This window comes from Sinocyclocheilus rhinocerous, unplaced genomic scaffold (genome assembly GCF_001515625.1).
Source record: "Sinocyclocheilus rhinocerous isolate Xijiao unplaced genomic scaffold, SAMN03320098_v1.1 scaffold612, whole genome shotgun sequence".
Lineage (NCBI taxonomy): Eukaryota > Metazoa > Chordata > Actinopteri > Cypriniformes > Cyprinidae > Sinocyclocheilus > Sinocyclocheilus rhinocerous.
In genome coordinates, this window is record NW_015625585.1 from 1107695 (window position 1) to 1120212 (window position 12518).

General features: G+C 41.4%; 1 protein-coding gene across 2 annotated transcripts in view; it reads right to left on the reverse strand.

Moving 5' to 3' along the window:
- Window positions 1-708: 708 nt before the first annotated feature.
- The window catches only part of LOC107753959 (zinc finger protein 646-like), a 35486-nt gene continuing 23676 nt past the window's right edge, over window positions 709-12518 (reverse strand). Inside the window, exons 2-5 of one of the 2 annotated variants that reach the window (XM_016570260.1) lie at window positions 6054-8789; window positions 4490-5641; window positions 4323-4415; window positions 3193-3271 (exon numbers count right to left, since the gene is read on the reverse strand). In XM_016570260.1, coding sequence (XP_016425746.1) covers window positions 4337-4415; window positions 4490-5641; window positions 6054-8575 — 3753 coding nt within the window. In that variant the 5' untranslated portion in view covers window positions 8576-8789 and the 3' untranslated portion in view covers window positions 3193-3271; window positions 4323-4336. Of the gene's footprint in view, window positions 3272-4322; window positions 4416-4489; window positions 5642-6053; window positions 8790-12518 lie in introns of both variants that reach the window. The other variant, XM_016570252.1, reaches the window with a different exon arrangement.

Sequence of the window (12518 nt, forward strand, 5' to 3'; positions counted from 1 at the left end):
CCAATCAGAGCACACCTTGCTTTTCAGACCGATGAGCTTCGTAAAATTCGAGCGTTTCAGAAAGGGGCATAGAGGAGAAACAATAATGTACAGTATGTGAAAAATAATGTTTTTTTAACCTTAAACCGCATAAACACATTTCATTACACCAAACACACAAAATAATGTTCTTTTTAGCAACATCATATGACCCCTTTAAGATCTTACTGACCATAGCCCAGCTTTCAGGTGCATTAAACATCCTAAAATCCATGAATGGAAACATTCATAATAAACAGACTTTAACAAGGACACCGTGATATTGGATCCAGATGGTGGATGGTGACTCTTTCAGAACACCAACCATGAGTGGCAAACTTTCACACATAAATGTGAAGTAAATGTTACATTAATTTTCCAGCTATTTATTTTTATTATTTGAGAGCATTGAGGTTATAATTCAAACATGTTCTGTTAGGAAATGAATTATCAAAATGTAGTTTAAAAAAAGTATAGTCACACACACACACATACATATATATGTGTGTGTATATATATATGCGCTGTAATACCCTGCAAAAATTGCACTTGCATTGCATTACTTGTCAGTCACCATTTGAATGTTACACATAAGTGCTAACAAGATTAAATGTATTGCCTTTTCATTTTAATAATAAATAAATACATGGGTTAACATGGTATAACTGAGGTGTTAAAATAAGATTGCCTTGCTGATTGTAATGATCACAAAATCATTCCTTAACGTGTTAACTTAAAGAGTGAAATAGGCACATCCAATCTTGACATGAGCGTGGGGGGAGACACGTGAGATAATAACAGTGATATGTTTACACTCATTGTACTGCAATCAAAACACACATTATTACAGTTCCCTGTTTATTGCACAAGGGACAGAAATGTTCGTTTAAAAGCATAACAAATAATGGCAACGAAAGAGGAGATTACAGTCACTATAGCAAGTGTTCTTTAGGAGTCCTGTCATTCCTGACTCCGTGTCCGATAGCCTCTGGAGAATGGAGGGGTTGAAACAAGAAATCCTAAAACTGGGAGCTCTAAAACTAGCGTTTTCAGTTACAAGTGTTAATATAAATAAAATGCATACTACGGTGATCTTTTATAAAAGTTTTCCTGTAAATAATACAGTCAGAGATACAATACAATACAAGGTAAAACCAAATGCCATTACAAGCCTATCAATATACATTTTTCCCCCTTTCGCTTTTCTCCCATTTTTTTTTTCATAGCACAACCTATCATTTCTATACACTAGCAAGTTAATTGCAGTTTTAAAATATGGGTTCTGAGCAACATCATAAAATGAAAGGGGGTACGAATGAATGATGCCACTAAGAAATTAACCCAATAAGCGCAATGCTGTCATCTGCTGAATAATAAGTTTTGAAGCTCATCTTCGTGCTGCAAGGACCACACAAGTTAGAAAAGTTAGAACATCAACAGAAAGGGGGAGGAATACAAAAAAAAACTTTGACAGTCCTACACAACACATAAATGTGTTGCCTCCAATAACTGAAGACGTTTCAAATACACTCTATACACTGTTAAACATAGTTACTTCTACTTGTTAAACATACAAGTTGCTTGACACTTGTAGGAATTCATCGGACAGTCAACGTGTTTTCGTTGTATTGTCTAGGATTAAAAATTGAGAATGCATTCAAGACTCTCAATCAAAGGGGTAGCTGGGCATGGGATGAAATGTATGATTTTCAAATGCTTTTTTCTTGTAGCGGTTACCCTGAACCTGGGGATACGTGTCCATTTTGAACCTAAAGTCACTATAATGTAACCTGCCCATTGTGACATCACAAAAACAATACTGATCTAACAGTACCAAGGTGGGAAATGTGCCGTTTAATACACAATATATATGGAAATGTCTCATCCGAAAGCAATTCGTTTTCAAGAATTAAAACAAGACACCAGCTTGTTTGCATTTCTTCAAAAGGCTGGTATCAGAAATGAAGGCAGTGGCCTTCAATGTCCCCACCCCCAAAGGGAACTATGAAAATGCAAGTAAGGTCACCTGTGGTGTTTAGGATGAGAGAAAGGGTGGGGAAAATATCACTATGACCTAAAACTAACAGGCATTACGTGATGTAACAAGTCCATTGTTTAATCCAATGTTTCAGGGTACATGCAGGGACAGTTCTCTTAACCTAAACAACAACCCGTTCAACAAAAGCCTCACAGCCACACCTCAAGCACTAGAGAGGAGTGAGAATAAAGGAATGGGGGTTTTGGCACCTCCAAAAGCCTTGGCATGAATCTCCGGGGAAAAAAAATACCGCATGTTCTGCTTCCCCAGTTCCCATCACTATAAAAAGGGCCCAGACGACATACCCAAGAAGTTGGTGCCCATGTTCAGACTAGAAGAAGGTGCCGAGCTGTTCCAGTGGACCTTCTGATGGTGTCTTAAGTTGGATTTGCTGGAGAAGCACTTATCACACTGCTGACACGAGAAAGGCTTCTCCTTGGTGTGGATGCGGCGGTGGCAGATGAGCTGGGTGGAGACACGGAAAGCCTTGCAGCAGTCCGGGCACTGGTAATGTTTGGGTTCTGTGTGGATGCGTCTGTGGTTTTTGAGTGCCATCAGGTTGGAGAATTCCTTCTGACAGGAGTTGCAGAAATAAGTGCCCATCTTGTGGCTGTTCTTGTGATTCAGAAGTGAGCTGGCGTGACGGTAACCACGGCCGCACTGATCACAAACATGCGACTTACACCCCACCTCATTGCGACTCTGCTGTTGCTGCTGTTGTTGATTCCCAGATGAGCTGCTGCCACTGGGGCCGTGGTGTGATGGGTTAAGCTTTGGGAGCCCCTTAGGATCCAGTCCCTGGGCCTGCATCAGCGTAAGGTCAAGCCCAGAGCCCCAACCTACATCAGAGCCACTGGACGAAACCTCAGGCTGTTGCGATGTTTTTGGGGCACGGCCATGTTGCATTTCCAAGTGGAGCCGGAAGCTAGCCTGGTTAGGGAAGCTCCGCTGGCACAGAGTGCAGGCAAACTCCCGCTCTTTTTGGTGCACACGGCAGTGATTTTGTAATTGGGAGGAGACGCGGAAAGCCTTGCCACATTCTGGACAGCGGTGCCGTCGAGTTTCAGAATGGATGCGACGATGGTTCTTGAGTGCAAGCAGGTTGGAATAGGTCTTGAGGCACACAGCGCAATGGTAGATGCCAACAGTGTGGGTGTTTTTGTGATTAAGGAGTGAGCTGGTATGCCGGTAAGAACGGCCACACTGGTCACATCTGTGAAGACAGAGACAGAGGAGAGAAAAAGTCAATCTCACCTGCTCATTGTCCTTTTAACCCCTCAATAGTTAGCAACCTAGATTAGTCTGAAAGTAACCTGACAACATGTAGCTGACTTCAATGATAACTGCATTGACGGATACACAAATACAGGTATATGATCTTGAATCCAGCTGCCAAAACTAAAAAAACTGGCCCAGCTTGGAGAGGACTACTTGAATAACATGAGTGAATAAACTGAATATGAATAAGTCAAAGTATCAACCAATTGTGTTTGGTTAAAATGAAGGCAGTGACATAATAATCTATATAATTTATGGTGGTAATATATGAATTGTACATGTACAATTTTGTAACAGCCTACAGGACAGACCTAGTCCTCAGAACTGAATGAGAAATAAATTTGTACTGTTTGTTTTTAAACTCGTTGTATTTACACTAAAAAAAATGGAAAACAAGTGTGGTGAACTTGTTTCCCAAGCACTAAGCACATGTAGTAAAGGAGTATGTTTTGTTTTTTCTTTCAGAGTATGTGAATTTATGAATGTTCATCATATATGTAATTTGTAAGTATGGAAGTTGTGTGTTAGTGTTAGTATATATTGGCACATTTCTAAAACTGTTTTCTGCTTGATATTTATATTGTCTTGACAGCAAATGGAGTTTTATGCTTCACCTTAAAAGCAACAAAGCTATATTTATATTATTTAGTAAACATGCATTTAATAAATGGATCAAAGTCCCATGGTTTGCTAAATGCTGTTGGGCCCAGATCAGTATTTATTACTGGAAGCACAACAGCTGATGTAAGATGATCAGTTTGAGTACTTATGGCAACTGAATGTTCAAATGGTAACAACAGTAAACACCATAGTACACCATACATTCTAGAATACTATCAATCAGATCAATTAATAAGGAGGGAAATCAATGATTTGGTACAATACACACACATGTACCTAGTAAGTATATCAAAATGTACCCATTATATCAAGACATCCTAATAATCTAGTGTATATTGCTAACTGAAAGCAAAGGGGGGTAACTTATCTGGTCTCCACTAATCATACTGTCCAAACTTCAGAAAAATCCGAATTCCGGCACGCGTATGGTCCCAAGGAAGCCGGATTGGAGATCATATACCTGTAATAGACATGTAGAAACCTGTGATCTTTACTAGTTCACTTCAAAATCACGAACAACAGACGTAAACTCACGTGAACCGGTATTCCTCTCCCTCTCTTGTGCTTGAAGTGGCCTTCCTCACGCCCTCCTTGCCTACCTGGTTGTCCCCGCAGCGGTGTCTGGCCAGCCCAGAACGACCCTGGAAGCTCTTCCCGCAGGTGGGGCAGCCGAAACGGGTGTGGCCCTCCTCATGGACTCTCTGGTGGTTCCGAAGGAAGCGGGCCAGCCGGAAGGCCTTGCCACAGGTTGAGCAGATATGCCGCTTCTTCTGCGTGTGGATTCGCATGTGATTGCGCAGGGCCATATAGTTGGTGTACGGCTTGTCACAATATGAGCAGCTGAAGTTGCCAATTTTATGTGTATTTTTGTGGTTCAGCAGACTGCTAGCATGCTTGTAAGAGCAGCCACAAAGGTCACAGGAAAATGGGCGTTCTTCACGCTCTGGAGACCCCAGGTCACCTGTCTCCATGCTCATATTAGAGCTGTTGAGGGAGGCAGAGGAAGAAGGAAGCTGGGCACTGCAGTTATGCGAGGCCAGATCTGTGGTTGTATTAAAGACTTGAGAGCACCCATCGCATTCATATTCAGTTGGAGGAGGGGCCGTCTGCATGCTGGGACCAGGAAGGGGACCAGCAAGATCTTTGCAGAGCTGGTTGCTGGTATGTGTTTCAAGCTGCCTCTGGTTCCTGAAGCCCCTACCACAGTCAGAGCAGGTATATTTCTTAAGAGCGAAATGCATTCTGAGGTGGTTCTTCATTGCCAGTCGATTTGGATAAGTGGAGTTGCACACGTTGCAGTGGTATTCACCAATCTTATGTAGGTTCTTATGATTGGCCAGACTGCCAGCATGACGGTAAGTACGTCCACACTGATCACAAGCAAAGGGGCGGCGACCGCTGCCGTCATCAACTTGCTGGGCCCTAGCCCCTGCATATGGTTTCTTGAAACCTTGAGGCTGACCATAATTGGTGTTCACAGGAGGATTCTGAATTTTGGGGTCACCCATCCTCATAGCTTGGAGCTGTGATGGGCCCCCCTCATAGCGGGCACCATTAGGATGAGACATGCTTTGAACCCGTTGGTCTTGATCTCCAGTCTTTGCTCTGTGCTCTTCGTGTAGCCGTAGATGATTTATCAACTGCTTCTGAATCTTGAAGGCTTTCCCACACTCCTCACACTTGTGCCTGTGAAGAGACAAAACACACAAAAACCAACAGATAAGAAAGCAGTGTTAAATTGCTCTTCTAAAAAAGGAAGAATCAGAAAAAGGGAAGGTCCCCTTACAAATACAAGGATGACTACACAATGCTCAAATGGGGTACAGACGTTATGAAATTCAGACTCAACTGCGTGTGTGTGTGTGTGTGTGTGTGTGTATCAGTATGAGTTATGTTTGTTGCCCTCGTCTTCTCTAATGGGAAAAACATCACCAGTGCACACTGCCTTGACACTCAAAATTTAATTAAAATCTATTTATTCAGTGATGACCTGGGTAATCAATCGAGTGGGGAACTCATGATAATACATAAGCATTCAAAGTATGCAAAGAGAACTAAACAGTTAGAGTATAATAGGGCACATGCAATGCTGGCTAACCTCTTTAAGTCAAAATGAGTCCTCTGGTGGTTCTTGAGAGCCAGTAGGTTGAAGTAGCGTTTTTGGCAGACAAGGCAGCGGAAGACCCCAGTCTTGTGAGATTTCTTATGGTTGAGCAGGGAGCAGGGGTGTCTGTAACTCCTTCCACACTGGTCGCACCTGTGGGGCCGATCATCAGAGTCTGGCAACTGCCGAGGGTCTACAGGGCCCCCGCTGCCACTGGTACCAGCACCACCCGTCATCCCTTTAGCTCCATTCATACCCTTGTTCAATGCCCCCGCTCTCGCCTTGCCTGGACACAGGTGAGTGATCAACTGATGGCGATCTGCAAAGAACATGCCACAGTCAACGCAAATGTGGTTCCTTCCATCCATTTTGCCATTAGAATTAGAGCTAGTACCACCCAAGCCCTGTGTAGATCCATCTGGCCGGGTATGTCCATGAACTAGCTCGTGGTTAAGCAAGTCCTGCTTTCTGCTGAAGCTCTGGCCACATGTGCTACAGATCAAAAGACTGGTTGTACTACCCTCTTGTCGCCTCCTCCACTCTTGCTCACCTATTGGAGAGAGGGCAGAGGAGGGTCCTGCCCCTTGGTTAACCCCATGGCTTCGTAAGTGGCTGCGAAGTGCCCTCAGGCTGGCGTAATGGTTTCCACAGACTGTGCACTGATAAACCTCTCCATCGTCATCATCGTCTTTGTTATCCATTCTCTTACTGTTGCCCTGGGAGTTGTCTTGAACACCTCCAAACTGCATTTGGTCATGACTACGTCTCTGGCGAGTACTTTCTTTGAGGTTGGCACTGCCTGCTGGCAGGGAGGCACCACCAGGACTATGGAAGGTCATGTTACCCATGAAGCCATTGGTCATACCAATACCGCCCTGGTTGACACTGTTTGCTTGACGATGGTTTTGTGGAAGTGGTGAGTGACCAGAACTGCTTTGGGCAAGAGAGCCGTCAAATCGGTCATGGAATTCCAGTGAATCCAGGCCACTGTTTTGGGAACCGTCTGGGACAAAGTGTGCTGCATCACCAAGATTACCGGGCAGTGAAATTGGTGTTGTTGCACCACTTTCCTGATCCTGAGAATGTCCAAAGCCTTGTTGAGAGTCTAGCCCTGTCAGTGGCTCAGAGGAAAGCCAATCTCCCTCTGTACCCATCGATTGTGAATTTGGCCGGGTTTTGTGACTACGGAGGTGGCTATGAAGTGCTGCTAAGTGTGGATACTGCTTACAGCAAACAGTGCACTGATAATGACCAGTTTGATGGGAGCGTTTATGATTAACTAGACTCCCAGCATGTCGATAGCTTTTCCCGCACTCTTGGCACTTAAATCTGCGTTCAGCATCTTCAATGGCTGCGTTCTGCGCCTGAGACCTTGTCTCACCATTGGATGATGATATTGATGGTTGAGAGTTTGAAGCCAGTCCATCAGAATTTAAAATAGCAGGGCCATCTTGAGCATGTGTTGTGGTGTGAGGGTCATGGGTAAGATAATGAATTTTGAGACTCTCTAAATCAGGATGTCCCGCTCCACAATATGCACAGGTATATATGGGATTATTAACAGGAGGGCCTAGCATTGGATCATAACGCTTGTCGGGTAATGGAGGCAGTGGAAGAGAGTCACCTAGAGCAGGTGTATAAGAATTCACCGCTGGGGAGCGAACAGAACTAAGATTATGAGGCACTATCCCTGGGAAACTACGTGTTAACCCCAACGAAGATGATGCAGCATTATGTAACAAAAGGTGCTCTTGAAAGTCATTCTTATTAGGCAAAGCAACTTGACAAAGATGGCAAAAGCTGGGTGCCATGTTATCATTCTGGGGGCCAAGGGGGCGAGGGTCAGATGGTGCTTCATGCACAAGGACCCCCATGGACATTCCAGGGGGCTTAAATTTTGAATGAGTGCGTTCGTGAGCATTAAGAGCTGCAAGATTACTGAATTGTTTGTAACAGACATTGCACTTATACGTCCCCTCTTGATGAGACTTCTTATGATTTACCAAGCTGCCATGATGACGATATGCCCTGTCACATTGGTCACATTTGAATGGTCTGTCCCAGACATCTTCAGATCCTGGAGATTTTTGTTTGTCATGGTCATGACCAGGCATCATTCCACTATTGTTTATGTGACTTCTGAAAGCTGCATCAGACAGATCTTGTGCTAGATTATAATCCCTGTCTTCATCAACATTGTCATCGTTCTCCTCTTCAGCTTGGGCACTTGGAGACAGGGTGTGGATGCGGAGGTGGTTTTTTAGCGCCACTGCATTGGGCAATGTTCTGGTGCAGACCGGGCACTGGAAGGAGCCCATCTCATGAGTTTTTTTGTGAGAAGCCAAGCTACTGGCATGCTTAAAAATGCGTCCACACTGCTCACATTCAAATCTGCCATTCTCTTCTTGATGATAGTGTGCTTTCATGTGCTCCAGGAGGCTAGGTGTACTTGGGCAAATGATGTCGCATTCTTTGCAAGGGATACCCTTGGCACGATTCATATCATGCATAGCCATGATGAGAAAATTGAAATGGAAGGGGGAAATGTCCACATAAAATGATCCTCGAACAAAGAAGAAAAGGGGGCAATGTGTGATGTTCAGCTCTCTGCTTCTGTAGTATCAGCCATTTTACCTGGGTGACAGATATTCTCTCCAATCAGCCTTTCAATTCCACTCGATCACAGCAGTTCAGAGAGGGTCTGGACAGTTGTGGGGCATCAGAGGAAAGCTGGGAAAATACAAAAAGAAGCAAAATGAATTTAACTTAATGTATCTATATTCACCATTTTCATATATGTACTTATGAAAAAATACACTCAAGTGACAGTGACAATTTTTTAATCTAAATGCTAGTTTAAAACATCGTCACACTAAATGTGTAACAAACAAAACAGGTTCTTAAAGCTGTACATTAAGAGTAATCAGGAGCCTTTGACAAAAACCATTTACTGTGATAGACATGTGGCCACATTATGTAATGTTAGCTTTGACACATTTGATCTCACATTTAGGTCATATGACAGATGCACAGGTTCAAAGCAGCTGAAAATGAGCCAGCTTTGTGTACCTGCGTGTTGACGTCAATTGTACTCAGCACGGCTGATAACTCTGCTGTCTTTGTTTACACAGCCACAAAAAAACAGCATAAGCAAAGCTTTACCAAGGGTAAGTAAATTAGAGATTATCTGTAATACATATGTGAAAGGCCTAAAATGATGAAAGAATATGTATTATCACTCATTAAATTTGTTAGTGAACACCTAGATGATCAAGACAGCTTTTTGCAGAATGTACTCTAAATATATCAAGCAACTGCATGGTAATTTAAGGTTACTGCAGCCTTGAGACCTCAGAGAAATGCAGTCACTAAAAACATACAGTAATTCCAAATAGCACTAGTAAATCCTTTCTGGAGTAACTGAACTAAAGCAGAATACGTTTTTTTACATTTTAGAATGTTCATCTCTTCTTCCTTTAACCCAGTAGAAATGTTGATCATGCCAGCATTTTATGCTAGACTAAAAACATCAATGAGCCAAAGCACTTTCATAAACTAGAGGTTTGGGTCAAAATATCTCTAGGCAAAATTGATTAACAGATACTCACTAATGGCTGTCTTACCACTGAGCTGTTCCTTCGTTTGACAAAGAATTTCAATGTAGATTGATTGGATATCACTTGAAAAGCTACTTTGACAGCTGAAGTGAGCAATTTGCAACAACAAGCAACCAGAAATCATGCACTTTCAATACGAGCTGTCAATTTAAGACTACTTATACAATGCAACAAAACTTAGCAGAATTAAACTTAATGTAAATGTGCTGCAATGCAATGCAATGCAATGACTATGAATGAGAATGCAAACGGTGAAGATCACTATCTGCACCTTTATACAACTAAAGGTATACAAACTCCTGCAAACAACCAAGGTTACCAAAAAACCATTGCCTTGTCGTCCCCCGGCACCTCTTTAGCTAGTCTGCCAAAATAAGAAACTCCAATACCACATTCATGTTCAGATTCAAAACTACAGACAATGTACTCTTTGATAAATTATATGGCATGGCAGTTGATTTATGAGGAAATCTTTTTCATGTAAAGCCACATATGTGATGAGGTTTTGGCAGCACATCAGATCCAAGATTAAGACTGACCAAGATTTTATTTCATTTCCACATTTAGCCTAATATTTTTGTGAAACGATGAACCCAATTTTAATACTGACAGTTACTCTCCAAACTAGTCCTCATATTCAACAATTTCAAAGAGGTTAAAACAATCAGATGTGCTCTTCAAAACACATGCATGATTCTTATTTTCTGTTGCTTTCACTACGGGCCAGTAATGCATATAAAATCAATTCCTCAAATTAACTCACTGCCATGGGCATCACTAAAAGCAAGTGAAACTTGGTTTCTTTGGCAACTTATGCTCCAATCTAAATACAGAACCAGCCTGATCCGAATCTTTGTAGCTGGGAGCTCAATAAAAGGGTTCAGTGTGTTTGGCAACAGTTCAAAATAAGTGCCACAACTTTTCCATTCATGATAAAATGTAAATCACAGCATTATTCAAGTGAATTTACTTTAAGAGGACTAAATAAAATGCATGACCACAAATTCACTTCAAGTAGTCCCCACTGGGGAACAATTCATCTTACCACACAACTGGAATGAAAGAAACAGTGCTCTTTTACCACACAATTGCCATCAGAAAACTGAAACACTAGAAAGCTCAGCTGGGTTATTTTCCTGCCTCTCTCAATCCTGTTGTATGGCATTATTTCACTGCCAGTACAATAACTTCAATAGAGCCACCTCAACAATAACCCAATGTTCAGACAATGTGTGACTGATATCAAAACCTTTCAATGTGAAATGATTTGGCAGTAAAAGAGAGGCCAATAAGGCAAGAACAATCTTGTTTAGAGCTGCGACAAGGTTTGAAGAAAAATAGTTCATAACTAGGGATGCAACGATTATAGATTTTGTTGGTACGATTATTGTCTGAGGAATAATCACGGTTTTACGATTATGACGATTATTATGCATTTATTCATTTCCCAACATTACTAATGTATAAAATCACATGAACACTTTTTAGATATTAAAGTGTTATTTATTGCTGGCTTTTGAAACAGAAATAACACAGTAACCAACAATACAACACACAATAATAATAAACAAAAGACAAACAAAAGTCCATCTCTCCCACTGGAATTAAAAAAGGTGACCTCTGCTCTGTAAACATCCATGACAGTATTTCTCTTTTGAAAATAACAAATGGAAATAGATCACAAAAGTATTTAATGTTTTCAGTTTGTACATTCTTTACATTTCTTTTGGACCTGGGGTAGAGAATTTGGAAACATGGTGAAAAAAAAAATCTTGTTGGTTTTTACTATGAATAATACTACAACAGGGATAGTAACGGTTAATTGCGAAACCGGTTAATCGCTGCATCCCTATTCATAACGCATCATATTACATTGCATGGGTCATAAGTATAGTTTCATTGTAGCTCTGAATCAGCCTGTATTTGTAGATCACCAAGTTACTTTACAAAATGTGATATTGCAGGGCTCGAAATTAACTTTTTTACTTGGTAGCACTGGTGCTCCCAACTTCAAAAAGATTAAAAGATAGTTAACATTAAACGTCAGCGAAACCCTAAGAATTCACAACAATTTTTTACAATAGGGCTCTCATTATAACGTTATGTATATAACAGCAGTAGTTATTAATGTTCTGCATTTCTGTTCTGAGCTGCGCGCACTGAAGATGACCAGTAGAATGAAGCAGCAGGTTTTTAATCAATGGGATTTAACTCATCATTTATCTCATATAGAATACGCTTCGTTATTTATACAACATAACGTTAATATTACGACTTACAGGCTATCTGCACAAAATGCCCCGAATGCACGAACGTGTCTGTGCGGCTCTGAATGAACTCCTTTTGTGGATGTGTTCTTCACGCAACAACGTGCAGAAACACGGCAATTAAACTCTAAAAATTCACAGCATTTTATTATAATGGTATTCTCATTATAATTATGATGTATATGACAGTCCCAGTCATAGTTATTAAAATTCTGCATTGTTGTTTGTCCTGCTCGCGCTGAAGAGATAATCACCGTAGTACTACAATGAAGCACTTTACTGCAGCGCAACTCAACCAATAATATATACACAATATATATAAACCAGCTGAAAATGTTTTGAAATCACTTGTACCCTACCTGATCGAAAAAATCCAGTCTTTCACTCTGCCTGTGTCAATTTGAGTCTTGTTAAAAGTTTTAAATCCCTGCCGCCAAGATGCTCCTCTGTCGGTCACGGATTATGGAAAGTGAAACTTAAATCTATAGGGGTGGTTGGATTTATTCACGCACGTTAAAATATTTATTTAAAGCTTCTTACTTTTCAGATTCTTATTTACAGCATTATTTTAATAG